The 19,978-nt window shown below is 58.4% G+C and overlaps 1 protein-coding gene across 1 annotated transcript in view; it reads left to right on the top strand.

Annotated features, from left to right (window-relative positions):
- Positions 1 to 19,745, top strand: part of ITPKB (inositol-trisphosphate 3-kinase B) — a 91,321-nt gene extending 71,576 nt beyond the window's left edge. The window contains exons 3-8 of the mRNA XM_041748383.1: positions 5,284 to 5,383; positions 6,567 to 6,780; positions 10,952 to 11,156; positions 12,622 to 12,723; positions 14,320 to 14,391; positions 16,474 to 19,745. Coding sequence (XP_041604317.1) covers positions 5,284 to 5,383; positions 6,567 to 6,780; positions 10,952 to 11,156; positions 12,622 to 12,723; positions 14,320 to 14,391; positions 16,474 to 16,689 — 909 coding nt within the window. The 3' untranslated portion in view covers positions 16,690 to 19,745. The remainder of the gene's footprint in view (positions 1 to 5,283; positions 5,384 to 6,566; positions 6,781 to 10,951; positions 11,157 to 12,621; positions 12,724 to 14,319; positions 14,392 to 16,473) is intronic.
- The last annotated feature ends 233 nt before the right edge of the window (positions 19,746 to 19,978 follow it).

The raw sequence follows: 19,978 nt of genomic DNA, 5'->3' as shown, positions 1-19,978 counted from the left end.
GCTCCCGTGGGCTCCCGGCTGCCAGGAGCGCCCAGAGGGGAGCATTGCAAGCAGTTAATCACACCGTTAGCTCATCTTCTTGCCACCTAGCGAGATTTGATGTTCTGGAAGCTCCCAGCTGGATTCTCGCCAGTCTGCTGTGCCTTAGAGGCAAAAACTATTTCAATTAAAAAAAAAAAAAAAAAGACACAAATAAAAGCAAAATGAACACCTGAGGTTCTGTTGCCCCGGGACAGTATACAGAGCACAAGCATTGGTATTCTCACCTCAGTTCTCCCCTGAGCCCTGTGGGGCAGGCAGGACACATGCCATGTCCTGGCACTTGGTTGACAGATGAGAACACCGCAGGGGACGGACAGGGGGTGCTGGGTTTGAAGGCTTGCTCAGTGCTGCGGCTTCGAGATGGCTAAGCAAAGCACCATCCTAACTCCAAACCCTGGACTGTGCTCTGCTTCATCATATGCCTTCTAGAAAGGAAATCCTGCATGAAGCCTGCTGTCCCGGCCCCAGAGGCAGAGCCATGTGGGGTCACCTGGCACCATCAGCGGGAAGGGAGGCTGGAGGGAAGGCCAGCTGTGCTGGGCCGAATGAGGTGCTGTGCAGAACTGTGTTCAGGAGCCTGCTTCTCCAGACAGCCCTGGCATTGCTGTGGCCCACGGGAGAGGAACGTGGCTCCCGAGAAGCCTGTAGCTGCCTGGAAACCTCAGCTTGCTTCAGGGTGGAGGGCGGGGCTCAGACCAGTTCCCCATAGGCTTCCAAGGGAAAGGGGGGTCAGAGCTGCATAGGGTCAGCTAAGTCTTCTGCAGGCATTCTTGGGAAGAGTCCCCAAAGGTAGAGATGAGCACCCTGGCAGGTGTCTGTGGGAGGGTGGGGAGAGGTATGAGGGGCCCATGGCCATCGGCCGAGAGCGAGCAGGTCAGGATCCAGACGGCCCTGCAGGCCCAGGGCTGCTCCCGCTGACTAGTTGGGCAGTTTTCCCCCTCAGGAGGCAGGGCCAGCTGCCGAGTCCCCAGTGCCCCCAAAGGGGCCCACACTCAGTTCAGGCTCTGCCGTCCCCGTATTGACAATCCCACTGAGTTTTGGAGGAGAATCCTGTGTGTCATGTCTCTGGTCCTGTGTGGGTGGGCCAGCTCCTCCTCCTCCCCCAGCCCAGCTCTGGATCCCTGCCTCCCTCCTCCTCCCCCTTCTCCTCCTCCTCCTGCTCTATCCTTGTGGATTTTGTGGGAGACAAAGGCCAGACCCCGAGGTGATCCCAGTTAGACCTTCCGTTTGTTGGAGACTGTTTCCCTGCAGTGTGAGTAGGATGTCTAGGGGCACAGCTGGACAATGGTGTTTTCTCAGGAGCCACGGGCATCACAGGGAGGCTTGGAATCTGGTTTAGAAAAACACACAGGATCAGACACTAGCCAGGCTTCCTCCCTTGGGCTCAGCCTGGACCCTGCCTCCTGCTGGCCAGTGGGTAGTTTCCACCCTGGGCTCTCTGAGGCTCTGGGCAGCTCCCAGTCTGGGGCCAGAGGTGGCCTGGAGAACCGTAGGCCCAGAAGGCTCCCCAGCATAGAAACCTGTGAGCTCTGAGGTCCCACGTGTTGAAGCAAGGTATTTGCCCCACGTGGATGCTGGTCTCCAGGGAGTAGGTCTCACATCTGCTCATCTGCTGTGAGGTCACACATGCTGTGCCCTGAGCCTCTGGCTCCTGCTGGCAGGTTATGTAGGGTGGATGAAGTCTGAGCTGCTGGGACAGGCTGGCTGGCTGTGGCTGGGGAAGGCTCATCTGGGGTTGGCCAGATTCACTGAGACTCCTGTCGCCTCCTGCATGAAGAGGGTAGGGGTTTGTTGTCAGGTTTTTTCCTCCCACTACAAATCTCTGTCAGGTTTTTTCTCCCACTACAAATCTTCTCTGATGGTTTCAGCTCAAGGGGATGCAAGGGCAAGGGGATGGAGCTTCCTGGAGCAGTTTCCATACATAATGCATCTCCAGGTTGCTCCATCTTAAAGGATCCCCTCCCACGTCCTGTCGGTTTCTGGTCCTTTCCTTCTAAATCACCCCCATGTAGCTGGGGTACAGCATGAGACCCCACCTTCAGAGAGTGAGGTCAGGCATGCAGCAGGTCAGCAGAGAGCAGGGCCCCACACTCACATAGAAAACAGCAAAACCCAAACTATTTAACCCTGGGATGTGGTCCTCTAGGCATTTGTGTAGCTGGGTCTCATCCAAGTCCACGAACCTGCACCTGTTACCCTGACAATGTCACTTTGGTTGGCCTTACCCCAAAGCACAGAATCAAGGTGAAAGCCTGGCCTTTGGTGCCAGACCTGCTTGGCCAGGCGGCAGTTTTGTGGCTCTTTCCTTTCTCCCAAACCGCTCCCAATATATCCCAAGTGCACCACTCCAGCCACGGTCAGATCTAACTGATGGGAGAGGCTTGCGTTATCTGGTAGCTAAGCTGGAAGTGGCACCTGCCCAGCACCCCCCTCCCAAGTGGGACATACCTGGGTTTGATGGCCAGCTACAGAGCACCTCCCAAAGGCTCTGGACTCTAATGCTAAATGAGCACTCAGAAGACTCCCCCAGAGCAGAGTGGCTGGATGCCCAGGGGACCTGCCATGAAGAAACCTCCTTGTTGCCCTTCCTGTTCAGTCTTGTCTGCTGGTACCTTGTCCAGCGTCCACAGGGCTGGAAGGAACAGGGCCCTCCCCAGATGTTTGGCACAGCAACTGTTGAATTGTTTTGAGATTCCCAGGGTAAGCTGGCCCTGCTGGCAGGGGCAGAGAATGGATTGACTTTGGGGAAGCGACCCAACTTGGTGAGCCCAGGATTCTTCCACTTACAAAGAAAATGCTTCTGTCTATTGTCAGGTTGTTGTGAAGATCAGACATGAGTCTGTGAGATGCCTGGTCTAGCATCTGTCTGGCACCTGGTCCAACACCTGTCATATAGCAAAAGCTCTCTGAGTGGTGAGCTGTGAATGCAGGTGCCTGGCCCAGTGCTGGTGGGCAAGCATACAGGGCTCTGCATGTCCAGGGCTCTGCTAGAGCTGCCAGCTTGCAGCGAGCTGGGAGCCCTCCCCTCCTCACTGCGATGCTCAGCAGACCCAGGAAGAACACCCCCGCTTCTGCATTACAGGAGCCAAGCCCCAGGTGTGTGTGTGAGGAAGTCCTGAGTCAGAGTTGAACGTGCCGCAGTTGGCTAGCCCAGCTCCTCAGATTGACCTGTGTGCACCTGCAGCCCAGAGAGGCCAGCAGGGACCTGTCAAGTGTACAGACAGACCTCTGGGGACATTCTAGGATGCATCTGCTCCTGGGGGCTGGCGAGCAACAGCGCTGCACCCTCCTTTTCTAGGCCCAGCTGTGACCTGGAGGTGCTTTCTCGGGTTGGCATTGGTGGCCACATTCGGTACCACTTGGGTGCCCCTAGTGTACCAACCCACAGGATAGGAACATTCTACCACCTGAGGTCACCTTGGTGTGGGAGAGGACTCTTGTGGCCTTGGCCTGTTTCATGCTGAAGTCATGCTTCCTTATGTTGGGAAGGGAAACTGAGTACCCAGTTTGTTTACTTAGAGCGCAGTGTGAACTGTCTGAGGGCCCCCGCCTGAGCACCCCCTCCCTTCTGGCTCAGACTCTCCCACACATACCCCATTCTCATGGGAGTGGCTTTCCCACCTGCAATCAGGGGAATCTGTGTGTTGCCCTCTCTTACAGGTAAGGCAGTCGGGCCACCGGGAAGGTCAGAAGCCCGTCCAATGGCAGTCAGTGAGCAGGGGATGGAGAGTCAGGACTCAGGCCCAGGTTGACCTGCCTACCTGCACCATCACGCTGCCCAGCTCCAGGCTTCCTGGCCCAGGGTCCAGAGCTGGCCTGGCCTGCTCACCCTCGGCTGCTACTGGACCAGTGGTCCAGACCTGGGCCGGGGCTCTGTCCCACGGGCCCCTGCCTACCATGGTCTGCTCCCCCCAGTCTGTCCCCACAGTGCCTCTGTCGGGCACAGCCTCCACGAAGGCCTTCCTTCCCAGCACTCCCCCATCTTCACATATACCTCCCTGGCCGTGGGACCAGTCCTTTCCGAGTACTCTGTTGCCCCCGAGTCTACAGATACAATGTGAGGTGATACACTGCAGCCGGTGACACTGCCCTGGAGGGTTCAACCATCCACAGGACCTGGGGGACCAGCTGTCATTACCCTCCCCCCGCCCCCCACTCACTAGGCAGAGGAGGAAACTGAGGCCCTAGAAGGGCATGAGGGTGGAGGTGTGGGCTTCGGTGTTCCCTGATGGGGAAGTGGATGGGGTGGGGTCACCCTGGCCTAGGAACATGTGTTCTCCTGCTCCCATGCTGCACCTGTCATACCCTTGTCCTTTGTGAGCTCTGCTGCAGGGAAGGGACCGGCACATGGTGGCCAGCCGTGCACATTGCCTCTGTGCCTACCTTAACGTCTTCCACACGAATCTAGGAGGCCACTGCCCACCTCATCTTGTGTTATGAGGTTTTTTCTCATCGTTTATGGGGCCTTCTGGGTGCTCAGATAAGTAACGCCTTGGCCTTCCTTAGCCTTCTTTGGTGATCTCCATCAGAAGGATCTAGAAAAACAACCTTGCCAGTAGAGGCCCAGCCCTTCTGTCACATGCCTCGTGTAAGAATAGACTCGGTCTTGATGGTAGGGTGAGGGTTTCTGGCACCAGGAGAGATTGCCAGGTTCAGTAGGGAGCAATTCTTCTCCTTAAACAGATTTTAATTTGAAAGCCTGCTGACAGGAGCAGCTGAGTCTCAGCAAAGGGGAGAAAACCCTGGCGGCTGATTTAACCTTGAATCCACCTTGGGCACCACCAGCCCCTGTAGGGATGTGGCCTGTGTCCTTTGCAGCGGCCGTAGGGCGGGGGAGGAGCTGTGTCTTCGGGGGTGCCCACCAGGGAAGGCAGGACCCCTCCTCTTTGCCGCCTGCTGCAGAGCTCCTAGCTTCTGCCTCTCCGAGCACAGAGCCCTGGAGCCCCCATGGGTTCACTCTATAGTTTTCCATGCTGGGGACCCACTTTCTTGGGAGCTCGGGGTGCTGCCCAGTGCGGGCTCCCATGCCTTTCTGGGGCTCCTGTGTTTGGGACACGCAGTCTTCCCTCGATTGTCTCTGACTTTGTCTTAAAGTTAACTCAGGGATGCATGGCCCTGCTCATCCTGGGGCCACAGGCAGCAGCGAGTCACCTTGCTCTGAATTCTTCACCCTAACCAGAAAGTACTATGTTTCCCTTTCTAATGGAGTTTTTTTTTTTATTATTATTTGCTTGTTTCTAGAGCAAATCATGGAGGAAAATAAAAAACATGGTGCACTGGTCTCCCTTTGTCATGTCCTTCAAGAAGAAGTACCCCTGGATCCAGCTGGCAGGACACGCAGGTAGCTGCTGGCCTCTGGCCTTCCCTGCCTGATGATTAGTTCTGTGGGGAGGCACCCAGTGCATGAGGGAGGGGGTGCCTGGCCCTGGATGCTCTAGAGATGGAAGCATCTGGAACCGGTTGTCTCTTAGACTTTGTGTTCTACAGTCTCAGCCAGGCTGGCCGCATGTGGCCTTCAGGCTATCCTCCCCAGGGCCCATGCCACCCCTTCCCCAAACACTCATATGTCTTCCCCTTCCTCTGTCCCTCTGACTCTCCATCTCTCTCTCCCCCTCCACCTCTCTTCCTCCCAAGCTCAATAAAAATGTAAAATCATCACTCACAGCTCGCCCACCAATTGTCATGCTGGATAAAGCGGCCACATTGAGTGTTTCATTGAGCGCCCACTGTATCCCACATCACCACGGCCTTGGGGGTCATGACATCCATGGAAGTAGGGTATCTGCCCCAGAGGAGCTTAGAGGTGGTAGAAGATGCAGGCCGGTCACCCCACAAGCAAAGGACAGTGTATAGAGTCTGAGGTCCAGGTGGCCGGGGTGCCCATCAACTACAGGGGTGGAGGGATGTGTGTCCTCAGAGCCCGAGAACTGGCTAGTCTACATGTGGGGAGGTTTCGGTGGCTGCCCTGGACTTGACCTTTGTGACTGCAGACCAGCACAGGGTCTGACATTTCCTTTATATCTCCAAGGCGCTGGGGCAACACCCTTCCTGAATAAAGACTTGCCTGACAGTGTGGCTAGGAAGGAGCACTGCACGGGTGGAGCACTGCACGGGTGGGCTGGGCCATGGACCTCCCGCTTCTCAGCCGCTTTCCCTGTCCTGGAACTGAACCCAGCCCTATCAGGACCCCTTCACTGCCTGAGCAACAGGACTGAGGGTGGGGTGGGGGTCCCGATGGTAGCACACAGAGGCGTGCGTGGGCCTCACTACCCGAGCTGGGCCTCCAGCAGTGAGGGCCCGTGTCCTTGCATCTTCAGACCAGGAGCCTGGGGTTCTCGGGAAAGCTGGGGGCCCACCCAGCTGTGCAGCCTGGGTGGGCGGGCGCTGGGACTCACTCCCCTCCCAAAGTGCTTGCTCCGCAGGCGGGGAGCCGGGGGGGGGGCACCCTCAGCCCTGTGCTGCCGAGGGGGCCGTGGGGAGGGCCTGGGACAGGGACCAAGGGCCTCCCCCCATCTGCTCTGCAGGGAGTTTCAAGGCAGCGGCCAACGGCCGGATCCTGAAGAAGCATTGTGAGTCCGAGCAGCGCTGCCTGGACCGGCTGATGGCCGATGTGCTGAAGCCCTTCGTGCCCGCCTACCATGGGGACGTGGTGAAGGACGGGGAGCGCTACAACCAGATGGACGACCTGCTGGCTGCCTTTGACTCGCCCTGCGTGATGGACTGCAAGATGGGCATCAGGTGAGCCAGGCCCCCCAAGCACGCTTCAGCTGCCGCCGTGCCCCTGCCCTGCCTGCAGAGGTACCTGACGGGCCTTTGGGGAAGCTGGGCGTTCCCAGCCTGCCCCGAAGTCTGGTGTGATGGGACCACTGGAACTCCATCCCACCCCAGTCGTATCACATTACAGGCAGAAGGGGACAGGACCCTAGCTTTGCCCCTGACAGCCTCCTCCCTTGTCCAGAGCCAGTGGCTATGGGGCTAGATAATGGGGCCCGGCTTGGTGATGAGCTTCCCTGGGAAGGGCAGGTGGCCTTGCTTGGGGTAGCAATGTGGAGGCTCTACAGAGAACCTGGGCTAGTGGCTCTTCTCAGCACCCCTGTACCCTCACCTGTGGAAAGGGGGAGCCAATTAGTGGGATATGCTGGTTTGCTGACAAAGACTTGCACCTGCCATCCGAGTGCTGTGGAGCAGGAGCCTGGGAGCCTGCCATCTTGGTGGGCGTGGAGTGCTCTAACCCCCCCAAGGCAGACCACAAGGGGGTGCTAGGGCCTGTGCGTGGAATCGGGCCCCACCCCTGGCATCTGCCCAGGGAGATAAGCCAGGAGAGGCCTCAGGAGGGAAGGAGACAGGAAGAGTGGCTAGGAGGAGAAAGGGTGGTGCAGAGCCAAGAGGGTCCCAGACCCGGCCACCAGCACTGTGGGCCCCATTTTGGCAGCATGGTGTTCTCATCCCTCTTGCACGTGGAACATTCTGACCCAGGAATCACGGAGCGGCTCTTCTGTTTGCGGGTAGGGCAGTCAGCCACATGGTGTCAGGGTGCCATGCTCACCTGGGGACGTCTGGCTGCAAGTGCCCAGATTGGGCAGCCAGATGCTGGGCTCCTCCATCCGGCCAGTGGCTCACTGGGGAGATTGACGCGGGGGGGCGGGGGGGTTCTGGGACGCAGCTCCAAGCCGGGGGCCTGTGTTTGCTTGGGATGGTGGAAGCGGTTTTAGTTCTTACAAGAGGAGAACAAGAAAGAAGGGTGTGTGTCCATGTGTCTGTGTGTGCACAGGAGAGAGGAGGGCCAAACAGCCCTTTCCCTCCTCCCTTCTCCGAGGACTGTCATCAAGTCAAGCCCTGCAGGCAGGGACTAAGGGATGGTGAAGACATCCCACTGTTTGCTCATGCGTGTCCCTGATCTCCTCCCTCCCTCCATCCAAGGCCCTCGCTGCTCCAGCCCACAGGGAGGAAACAGAATGTCCCTCCAGCTACCAGTCGGCCACTGCTCTTCCCAAGAGTCTTATTTCTGTCCCCGGAAGGCCCTCCCACGGTACAGCAGGATGAACCCTCTTGAGGGAAGACACATAAATATTCTGATTAGTATTCACTCCAACCAAGACCCCAAAGAATATACCCTTGGGGATGAATGTGTGGCAGGTGGGTCCTGACAGTTGTCCAGTGTACCTGTCTATTCTCTGGGAAGCTGCTAGGAATGGGTACCTCCTCCACCCACAGCTGCCTCCTGTCCCCTGTGTCCTGCAGCTTCTGTCTCTCAGCACCCCAGTGCTCTTGGGAGAGACCCAGAGGACCAGGCAAAACAGCATTGGCCCAATTGTGGGCCGGGCCTAGAGGCAGTGGGGCAGGAGGGGGATGGTAAGTCTCCCCAGAAGCCTTCTCCCCCCTGCTGTGCCCTCATTGCCACCCAAAGGCATGGGTCATGGTCCAGTCCAAGCAGGGTCCACGCAGCCAGGGAGAAGCACAGCCCGTGTCTGTACCAGGCCTTGCAGACCAAGCCCTGAGGGGGCTCTCTGCGACCCTGTGTCTCTGCGGGAACTGCAGTGCTTTCCCAGCTGTGTCCATCTGGGATCCTTGACCTCACAGCCTCTCCTAAGACCAGCAGCCCATGACCATACACAGTGGGGGCTTATGCTTGCCAGAGGGATGAGGCCGGAGCCGGTAGCCACCACCAACACCAAGTCCCGGGCGTGAGGGGTAGAGACTAGTCAAAAGGAACTGGTGGGCAGGCTGATCAGCAAACCCAGCCTCAACCATTTTGGAGGCCTGAGGAAGAGGGGACACAGGCACCTGTCAGTGTCCTAAACCAGGAGCATCGTGGGAGCGGGGATCCACACGGACATACGCTCACGTTGGTCTGGCGGGTTTTCTTAGATGTGACTTGCTAGGCAGAATCAGAAGTGTCTTCCTGACATCGGAGTCAGGGCCGGTGGGTGGAGATCAGGACTGTCGGCAGCTTTTGAGGCATAGGCATGTAAGCTGTGGGCCCCCCACGGTCCTGCTGCCTTTCCTTCATGGTGAGTGGCTGGTCCCCATGGCAGGCCCTGCTCTCTCATGTGAGACAGAGGGGCCACCTCCCTCCTGGGGCGGTGGGGCCGGTGTCAGGGAGCTCAGGCCCCACCATCCGGCTGCTGACCATTTCCTCTGCCAGACGGGACTCAGATGGACCGGCGGTGGGGGGGGGCTTTTTAGAGAAAAGCCCACTCAGAAAGGACTGGAAGCCGAGGTCTGCTTCCTGTTTAAGGAGCTAGTAAATGCTCTTTGCAGAAGTAGAGCCACCCACCCACCCCAGAGGCCCCCACAGTGTGCTCAGGAGCATTCAGGATGGCCAGCTGCTCCTGGCCACATGGCATACACACACCAGCATGACGGGCCTCCACGCAGAAGCGTCCTGCCCTGCAGCCTCTGCCTTCAAGCTCCTGTCGTCACTGACCTGGCTCTGGAGGCGCAATGGTGTGTGCATGTGCATGTGCATGGGTGTGTATATGCGCATGTGTGGGTGTGTGTGCACATGCTTGTGGGTGTGTGTGCATGCGTGGAGGTATGTGTGGTGGGTGTGCAAATGTGGGGGTGGAGGTGGGGGTGGGGTGTGTGTGCACATGCAAGGGGGTGTGCACAAGTACAGCCAAGGGCTGACAAAAGGTTCTAGATGACCAAGCCCACGTTCACATCGGAGGATTTGGCTTTTATATTTAATACAGTGGTTTCTGGAAACTTGTTCTTCAAAGACATCATGAGTTGACCTGTAGTCTGTTCTGGGTCCCAAACCAGCAGCTTGGAGCAGGTCTGATGGAAAGTGGTGGAGCAAGGCCCTGGGATGGAGGGGAGGAAGGGGCTGGGCTGCAGTCCACAGCTGTCCACCGTGGGCAGCTCCCACCCACAAAGGTGGGAGGGAAACCTCTCCACTGCGGCTGCAGCTTAGTACTGTGATCTTGTTTCAGGAGGGTCACGGGCAGCAGTGGAGCCCAGGATCGGGGAGGGGGGGTTTGATTGGGGAGCAGGGATGTGTCTGACGTGCAGGAAGCCGATGTGTGCACAAGGGTGGCTTCCCACCTTAGTTTGGTGAGGGGGGTGAGGGAGGCATTGCGGGGCCAGGGATTTGGCCTGTGCTGCCCCTGTCTCCCCGGGGGGGGGGTTCCTGAGGGACTCCTGCCAGTTGAGCCAGCATGTAAGGAGGGCAGGGCACTGAGCCACTGCATTGGTTGCATTTCTTCCAGCCTTTCGGGGGCTCAGGGGTTCAGGTGTGAGGAGGCAGCCGCTGCACCAGGCAGGCTGAGCCGGCACATCTACAATAGGACAGTGGCCTTGGGGCCCCCGGGCGCCCCTTCCCAGTCCTGGGCCCACACACACACACACACACACACACACACACACACTGTGGCCCCTTCGGGGGCCGCCTTCTGACCTGGCCTTCGTACTGGAGATGTCCCCTCTGGAGACAGCCAGTGGCATCTAAGGCCTTCCCACCCCGGAGGACTGGGGAGGGAGTGGGGCCAGAGGGACAGAACTAGCTCTGCCATTGCTCAGGTGCTGGCTTTGGGGATGCCTGCTTTATGGAAAGGTTGCAGGGAGCCAAGCGGGGTCCTCTGGGGCCCTGGGCAGACTCTGCCCTCAGCCCCTCTCCCGACCTCACCCCAGCAGGACGAGCTGCTGAGCTGCCCTGCCTCCTTGCACCCTGCCCTGCTGGCTTCCGTGGGGAGCCCTGGAAGGGAGAGCCCCTCAGCTCTGCCAGGCCCCCTCAGAGATGCTGGCAGGGACACCCCATCCGCAGGGCTGCCCGTTCTCTTCCCAGCCTGAGCAGAGTGCGTGACCATCCCTCCCAGTGAGCATGCCCTGGCCAAGCTGAATGCAGCCTCTTGGGCAAGGCTGGAACTGTGGTCCGGTCAACAGCTCCCGTTACCCGCTCCCTGCACAGGACCTACTTGGAGGAGGAGCTCACCAAAGCCCGCAAGAAGCCCAGCCTCCGTAAGGACATGTACCAGAAGATGATCGAGGTAGACCCTGATGCCCCAACTGAGGAGGAGAAGGCCCAGCGTGCTGTGACCAAGCCCCGGTACATGCAGTGGAGAGAGACCATCAGCTCCACCGCCACTCTGGGCTTCAGGATCGAGGGCATTAAGGTGAGGCTGGTGGAGGCCTGGGCCACTGGCTCCCAGCTGAGGAGGGCACAGAGGCGCCCACCTCCACCTGCAAGGCCGTGGATGGGCGAGCCATAGTCCCTGCAGCCTCGCTGGGTTTCTGTCCATGGCCTACTCTGGGCCCCGCTGCCTGGACCGGTGTCAGGGTAGGACGGCTGGGAGCTAGCCAGCGGGCTGAAGGCTGGGCGCCTCTGCAAATGGTCCCCTGGGGACCCAGGCTCCCGCCAGCTCCATGCTGAGAAAGCCATTTGCTGTTTCCTTGTCCTCTTTCTTTTTTTGCATTTGGCCCTCAGACTGGCTGCAGATTTTATGTGTGCCCCCGCATAATGCTCATTTTCCTTACCTTACCTATTTGAAACAATACACTGTTCCCTAAACTCTCCCTCACAAGCTGGACATCCTGGCCTCATTCATTGTCTGGCCAGCCCTGGGAGAAGCCAGCTGTCTCCACCAGCTCTTTGCCTACCTCTCTCCTCCCCTCCCCTGCCTCTCACCTCCCTTGCTCCAGGAGATGCCCCACAAAGAGCTCCAGTGGGGAAGAATCCCCCAAGATTTGTCAGCCACCTGGCTGTCCCTCTGCCCCAGCGTCTCGCCTAATCTTTTATTATTTTTTTTAAGATTTATTTATTTATTCATGAGAGACACACAGATAGAGAGGCAGAGACACAGGCAGTGGGAGAAACAGGCTCCATGCAGGGAGCCCGATGTGGGACTCGATCCGAGGACCCTCGGATCACGCCCTGAGCCAAAGGCAGACGTTCAACCACTGAACCACCCAGGTGTCCCAGCGTCCTGCCTAATCTTTCAGAGGCAACCGCATTGCATTAACTAGCCTCCAGCCTGGTGGCACACAGACCCAGGTTTGGCTCCTAATGGAGCCATCCTCACTCACCTTTTGTCCCCAAGAACAGAGTTCCTCCCAGGAGAGCTAAGCTCCATGTGCTTCCCTGGAAGAGCCTGGAACAGACATGGTGCCAGGCTAAGAAGACAGAGCAATCTCTGGCACTGGGTGGACCAGGGAGCAGGGATGGGCAGGCAGTGTTATATCTGGGCTTCCAGGGAACCCACGATAAAAGGTCTTACATTACAAAGGGATCCTCATTGACTTTGGGGTGGGGAGCCCCCTCTATTCTGTCTGGTGAGGGAGGGCACCCCTGGACAGCAGGGACCCCTAGGCACTCGGGTTCCCAGGGCCAGGCCCTGGGTGAATCTGAGACCCATCTGTCTCGCTCCTCCATCCCTGGTGTCCACACTCCCAGGCCTTCCCTGACTGTCCACACTCTGCCAGAGACACTGCCACCACCACCCTCCCTTGTGGGGCTCAGTACTGGTCCCCTCTGCATTGCTGCCTGACTAGCCCCTCTGTGTTCTTGGACTGCCAGGTGGGCAGGTGTGGCACCTGGGCCCTCTGCTGACCCCCCTGGGCGGGTGTCCTTCTCCTTCTCAGAAAGAAGACGGCTCTGTGAACCGAGACTTTAAGAAGACCAAAACAAGGGAACAAGTCACCCAGGCCTTCAGAGAATTCACTAAGGGGAACCGCAACATCCTGGTGAGTCAGGGCCCCCCACTCCCGTGCCTTCTGAGGCTCTTGGCCAGCCCTAGACTGAGCCAGGCCACCACAGAACACGCTGGCCCCAGGATTCCTCTGGGCAGGTGAAGAGGAGGGCGACTCGGTTGCCAACAGCATTCGAGGGTAGATGGGGGCCCTCAGGGGGCCGGGTCTCTGCCTGCCGTCCACCTCATGGCTCCAAGGTTGGTTCCCTCCTGTATGGGGATTGTCTGTTGTGCGCTTGTGTGCTCACCACATCCGCAGGGTGGCCCTCTGGGGTGGGGACATTCTTGTCCTCACGTCACAGGTGAGGAGCTGAGAGGTCAAGGCACAGCTAGCTAGGAAAGGACAGAGCTGGACCTTGCATGTGGGTCGGCCGCCTGCAGCCTGCTGGCCCCCACACTCCCCAATACTTCCTGGGCTGGCCAGGGCTCCCCCAGGCTCTGAGCCTCCCCCAGGCCCTATGAAGACACAAGAGGGAAGTGTGTCTGGGGCGGGGTCACCCCGTCTTCCCCAGCAAGAACTGACCGGTTCTCCCTGAGCCCCAGGTGCAAGTGGCACAGGTTTGGGACAAAGTGGTATCACGTTTGCCACTGCAATAGTAGACAGGCTGGATGGAGGCCCTGCCGTCTGGGGTCAGGACCTTGGCCCTCCAGACGGAGGTAGGGTGTGCTGAGCCTCTGTACCCTGAGCGAAAGGCACCCCAGGATGGACCCAGGCACACTAGGGACAGGGGTCCCAGAGCCCCTGGGGACAGGCACTTTCTGAACGGGGGTGGACTAGGACAGCCTTTCCTATGAGCAGACTTCTCTCTGGCCAGACCCAAGGATCTCCCTCCCTCCTTTTCAGGCGGGGGAGGCCCTCCTTAGCTCCTGGCAAGGAGGCTTTGGTCACGGGGTATGCACCCAAACTCTTCCACAGCCCAAACCCTCTTTTTTCTGGGTCACCTGCTCCTCAGCAGTGGCTGCCACAGAGCACAGCCCCACACCTCTGCAGAGGGCTTATTCACAGGGCCAAGCCCCAGGCGACAGCGCTGCTGCAGAAGGGCATCTGGGTACCGTGGGAGCCTGCATGCAATGGGCTTCCCCGTGGCCCCTGGGGATGGCAGGCACCCCCAGAGCCAGCACAGCTCAATCCCCATCGGAGGGCTCTGCAGAGAAGCCACTGTTAGAGGTATTTGTGGCTCTCCCACTTGCTCTGTCCTTTGGAAGGTCAGGGACATGGAAGTTTGTATTCTGGAAGACACCATGGCAACCAGGCTGTTGGGATGCGGCCTCCACTCTGCTGGCGTTCCAGAATAAACTTTGCCCTTGTGTGCAAGCTCATGGGGGCTGCAGGGCTGTGTGGAGGCTGTCCCTCCTACACTTCCCACTCACGAGGGAGCACGGGAGGCCCCCGCACTCCCTGACACTGACAAAGCGTGGCTGCCTACCTCGCCTGGGCCTCAGTCTCTGGCCCTTCTAGATGAGGGAGACTGGAAGAAATCAGGGTGTAAGGTCCCTTCCACTCTGACACCAGCGAGTCTAACGGGCCATGTGGGGCTTAAAAGATACCCAGCCCCCAGGTGTCCAAAACTCTGGCCATTTCTGTTCCCAGATCGCCTACCGGGACCGGCTGAAGGACATCCGGGCCACCCTCGAAGTATCTCCTTTCTTCAAGTGCCACGAGGTAGATACTGGGCTTTCATCCTCCTGGGTAGAGAGCTGTGCTCTGTGTGGTCAGCCAGGGCCCTCAGGCCTGCCCACCTGAGTTGTGAGCGTGCCTCCCACGTTAATAGATCTGCTGTTCTAGAAGCTGGAGTGGCATTTTTAGGACCATGCAGCCAGAGACAGGCCACGTGGGATCAGGCCCCTTGCTACCTGCAGGAGCCTCATCATCATGCATCTGCTCCCTGGACGGAGAACGCAGGGCCATCCTGCCTGAGCACTGGGTCACCATCCTCTCACATCTCCCTCTCCCTCCCAGCTTCTGAGGTTTGCCCATTCCAGGTGGCTGTGGCAGGACTTCTGTCCCACATGCCCCAGGGTCTTAGGGCAGAGCTCCTAGAGCTGCTGAAGCAGCCACCCATCACCACCCGAGATCTTCTGAAGGGGCTAGCCGGTGTTCAGACACCACTTTTGAAGCAGAGCTAGAACTTTCCACCTTCTCCTGCTTTTGCACTTGTTGGTCTGCAGGGGCAGCAGGCAGCAGACAGGGAACCCAGACACCCAAGAGAGGTTTGGAAGTTGTCAGCAGGTCCCCTGGAGGGTCTCTAAGACCTGAGGTCAGAGTCCAGAGCCCCCGGCCCCTAGAGCGTGCATGCACATTCACATACCCATGCACGCTGCTCCCCCAGAAACAGTTGCTGCCATACCCGGGTGTGTGTGAAAGCAGGGAAGCCACGCTCCCTGAAGGCTTGTGGCTCCTTCCAGAAAGCAGCCTCTCTCAGGGTCATGTTTGGAAGGAGCCTCCACCTCAGCCCTGCCCAGAGAGAGGGCTGTGGGTACAGCAAGAGAAACAGGAGACAGGAGCCCCAGAAGGAGGTGGGCCAGTCCCAGCTTGGCCTCATGGCATCTTTGTGCAAGTGACACAGCTGGTCCTTGGATCTTAACCCTGCCTGGCCCCGTGGTCAGGGTGCACCTGTCCCACGTGGTGGCTCTTGGCGGGTGCCTGGGTAGGACTGCCCGTGAGGAGGGACTGGGGTGCCCAGAGGGCAGACGGGGCGGCTCCTGGCCTAGCCATTCTCGGGCTGCCCCTCCCTCCCCTCGTCCTCATGGAGATCCAGATGTCCAAGCCCTCTGATCCTCCCAGGGCCTCTGGATTCCCTGCTGGAGCCTTCCTCCCCGCCTCCCCCCTGCAGCCTGCCTGCCTGCTCCAGGGGACAGGGGCTTTGGGCCTCTGAGCCCCAGGACCCACCCCCCACTGGCCAAAGGACCCCACTGCCCCCGCTGGTAGCCCCATCTTCCACTCCTCTCCTCTCTTCTGCACTTTTGCTGTGATTTCTGGAAAATTGTTTTTGCTGCACTCTCTCTGGAGTCTCATTTGGAAGCTTCAGTTCTAGAAAGAGGCCAGATTAGCTGAGGCTTCTGCCATTTTCTGTCTGGGAAGAAGCAAGCCCCCTCTGGGCTCAGCATTTCCAGGGGCTCTTCCCTGTCCTTCCCAGGGCCCCCGGCAGGACCCCACACCCTCTCCCCACACCCCATATCTTCCCCAGCCCCACACAGTGACCTGGGGGAGGGTTTAGGGGATGTGTTTGTATTGGGGAAAGCACTTTATTCCATGTAGTTGCTCTGACCTGATCTGGAATGTGGGGGCGGGGGGGGGGGGCTCTTTAGTGCCCCAGGTCCCCAGAGAAGGGTCCTAGGCCTGTCTGTGCAGGTTTTGCTGGCATTGTGCTGCTGGAATGGGGATGGTCTGGGCCTCACTGACACCCCTTTGGGGGCTATGTGCCCATGTGGCAGCCTTTCCTCTGCCCTTGGGTACAGAGTGTGCAATCTCCTCAGCGCCTCCCTTCCACCCACACAGTCCGTGGGTAGGAAGGGCATGATGAGGTCCCAAGGCTTAGCCGTGGCCTGCAATAGTGGAGAGTGTGCAGGCCAGGGCTGTGGGGTGGGGGTCTGTCATCCCATTTGTCCTCATGGAAGGTGGAGGCTGTCCTGGTAGCCGGTGGCCTCTGCCCCCTGTGGGGGCGGGAGGGCGAGCTGTCCCAGGTGCACCCTGGCTGCAGTGTGGCAGGCCCTGCTCAGCTCCCCGCACCCGGCTCCCCTGCAGGTCATCGGCAGCTCGCTCCTCTTCATCCATGACCAGAAGGAGCAGGCCAAGGTGTGGATGATCGACTTTGGGAAGACCACGCCCCTGCCCGAGGGCCAGACCCTGCAGCACAACGTACCCTGGCAAGAGGGGAACCGGGAGGACGGCTACCTCTCGGGCCTGAACAACCTCATCGACATCCTGGCAGAAATGTGCCAGGGCGCCCCGCTCGCCTGAGGCCCCTCCCACCCCCCTACCCCATGCCCGCCTCACTGCACCCTCCCTCCTCCCCTTCTGCTTCCTCTCTCCTCAATTTCACCTTCATGTCCACCTGGGTGCAAGCCCCAGAACTGACCCTCCCCATCTGCACTACAGGATACATTGTAGAGAGGAGACTCAGGTTTCCAAGAGGAGATGAGAGATTTTTCTGGTGACTTTGCTCTTGGAGCTGGGGCTTCAGCTTCTCTCTATAAGTAGGATCGCCAAGCAGAAGCGGAATGCCCAGACCCAGGCTCCATCGCCTGCAGGGAGGCTCCGAGCGGTTTAGATCTGGAGGAAGGCTCAGGTGCAGTGGGGTGGGTCCCTAACGCCAGAGCCTGCCCCAGCCTGGGCCTCGAGTCCTACGGGGGCCTGCTGCCCCCTGGTGGCCGGTGCAGTTCGTGCCACTGCCAGGCTCAGCCTGTGCGTGTTCCATCCTCCGAGGCTGGGGGCCCGGGTGAGGGGCCTTGTAATAACCCTGCTTCAGCAGGTGCCTGGCTGCAGGCTTCTGGTAGTTGGGGCACAAAAACCACTGGGAACTGCATGTGGGCCATGAGTAAAGCACTCGCTGCTTAGTGGCCTGGGGTGCCCACAGACGCGTGGTGATTTGCTCAAGCAGGGACCCACCCAGCTGGTAGTGCCAACCCTCCAGCTTTGGGCCAGACCCCAAGAGCCAGGAGAATGCTGCTGTTGATCAGCTATGCTCTCTGACCTAGGCCTTCCTAGGAGGGGGCGGGAGCTGTGTTCTTCCATCTGATTATCGCCCTCTGCATTCAGAGGACACTGCAAACCTGAGCTTCCAGGAATGTCACCCAACTCTCAAAGTCACTTGTGCCTCCAGCTCCCACCTTGCTATGGCAAGGTCTGGGGCTCTGGGTGGTGTGGCCCAGGGCACGCCAGCCCCCAGAGGAAAAAGGACAGGACCTTTAGAGCACACTCCCCTTATATCCCTTCAACCCCTCACCACCACCACCTCCCCTGGGCTTTCATGAGCTGAAATCCCCAGCAGATTGGGGCAGGACTTGCAGGCAGTGCTGGGCAGGTCAGAACCAGTTTTCTGGTTTACTGGCCTCATTCCCCCCAAAAGTAACTCCTAAGGCCTGAAAGGCTCAGACCCACATTTCCCACAGGTGGTGTGGGCAGCTCCCAGGATGGGTGGTGGGTGCCAGGGGCGGGGAGGGGGTGCTCCAGGCATCTCCTCCTGGTGCTTCTAGGTTGCTTGAAGATTACTGGGGAGCTAATTAAGCTGTATTTTAATTTTTGAGCAAGCCTATTATTGAGAAGAATGTAAAATTGGCATGACTTTTGAAGAACAAAGACCTCAGTTCTGTGTCCATTTGGCGATGTGCCCCTAGGTGCACTCCCCTTGCCATTGGAGGCTCAGGAGTGCCCAGAATTGTGCTCTGACCTGTCAGCAGGCCCTGGGGCCAGTTGCTCTGCAGGGAGCTGTGTCAAGACATGGTGGAGACATGTGTACCCAGATATGTGAGCCTGGAGGGACGGATCCAGAGGCAGGACTTCCTGGGCTGCCCCCCTGTCGCTCCAGGGTCTCTGGGGGGGGGGGGGACCTGTGACTTCCCCAGGCCATGCCAGCGTTTCCCCTATCCTACTGGGTGAGTGACGGTTGGTGGGGGCGGAGGGTAAGACACATGAGGATGTGTAAGTACAGATTTTAAAAAAGGAAATCCCTCTGAAGCTTCCTGGCTCTTGTTCAAAACCGTGGTGAGCTCCCGCGTGGGGTTTGCTAAAAGTCACACATACTCCGCCCCGCCCCCCCCCCCCCCCCCACCAGCCGGCTGAGCACGAGAGGCCTCGTGACAGCATGTGACCTGGTGAAGGCAGGAGCACCAAAGCCAGCTCTGGACCTCTGGGGCCGGAGTCACTCGCCATGGCACAGAAGGGGCCTGGTGGTCCGCGCACCTGAGGTCTGCGGGGAAGGGACATTGCTCATTCAGACATTGAGATTCGTGATTCTACCGCACTAGGCTGGCCAAAAGCCACCCTCCCTCTATTGATGAAGAAAGTTTGCTGAAGCAAATTAATGCTCTGAACAAAAAGTGCAGGGGACCAGCTCAATATACTTAAGAGAACAAATTTTCCAAGCACTTTAAACAGGCGCCAATTGTTGGCCAACAATGCGCTAAAATGCAAATGATTTGTTTGTTAGAGGAGGTCCATGGTGGCCCTCACTGGTAATAGGTTGCTTTAGGTCACATTCTAGCTGTGAAAGTGGTATGAAGTGGCATCTTCTAGGATTATGCTCTTCCTTAGGGGTTGGGGTTTTGTATTTACTTGCCAGCTCTCCTCTCGCACCTCTTCTCTCCAACTTCCTGCCACCCTGCCTCCCCCTTGTCCTAGAGGGTTAGATGGATCTGGAGTGGAGTTTCCTAGAACCCTTCCCAGCCTAGCCTTGGGTCCTGGCCGCTCAGGTGCCAGGAGGGTGGGACAAGCCACGTGCACCTGTGTCCAGGTGAGCGCCACCCTCCCCCCCCACGGGCATTCTCAGTGTTCAGCATGCTTAGCGTATTCGAGGAAGGTTTCTCAACTGCTCGTCCCCAGACTTGCCTTTAGTGTCATGTAAGAAGTTTTTAAGTTATATTTATTTTTTTCCGGTTTTTTAATTGCACAAAACACTAAGACTGGGAGGCTGGATTCTGTTTGTTTGAAAGCTGTGCCTTCTTTCTGAACTCCCTTTCCTGCTTGGTGGAAAGAGCCCGGACACAGCACTGCCCCCCCCCCAGATGGACTCTTTCCCCTGTGGGCTGTATCTAGCTGTGAGATTTCCCCGCATCTAGGCCACCCTCCGTGTGTATATAACCCAGGCCGCTGGTTTGGGAAGAGGCAGGGTGTTCACCCCCTGCCAGGGCCTTTCTTCTGGAGGAGATGACTCCCCAGAGGGTTCTCCTTCCCTCTGCACCCCTTTTGCCAAGACACCTGGACAAAACAACTGTTACAGACCCCCCTCCCCCATACAGTGCCTGTTGAATAGACCGCATTGCTCTGTACCTTCCCGAATAAAGGCCCAAGAGACCGCAGTGCTGTCTGCTGTGCAGTCCTTTTGACCCTAAACCCCGGAGAAGCACCTCGAGGTGGGTGGGTGGCAGTGGCACTCTTTGGAAACCAGAGGATTTCACTGGGGCTCTGAGGATCCCCCAGAAATGGGAGCCCAGACTGAGTAACATTTTTATCTGCAAAGGATTTAAGACAGTCTTCAAATTTAATCTTTCTAGCCTTGTCCACACAATCTTTATACAGTAATTCAGAGCGT

The sequence above is a fragment of the Vulpes lagopus genome, chromosome 1, assembly GCF_018345385.1.
Source record: "Vulpes lagopus strain Blue_001 chromosome 1, ASM1834538v1, whole genome shotgun sequence".
Taxonomy (NCBI): Eukaryota; Metazoa; Chordata; class Mammalia; order Carnivora; family Canidae; genus Vulpes; species Vulpes lagopus.
The sequence above is the reverse complement of the archived record's forward strand: the minus strand, read 5'-3'. Positions and strand labels throughout refer to the sequence as shown.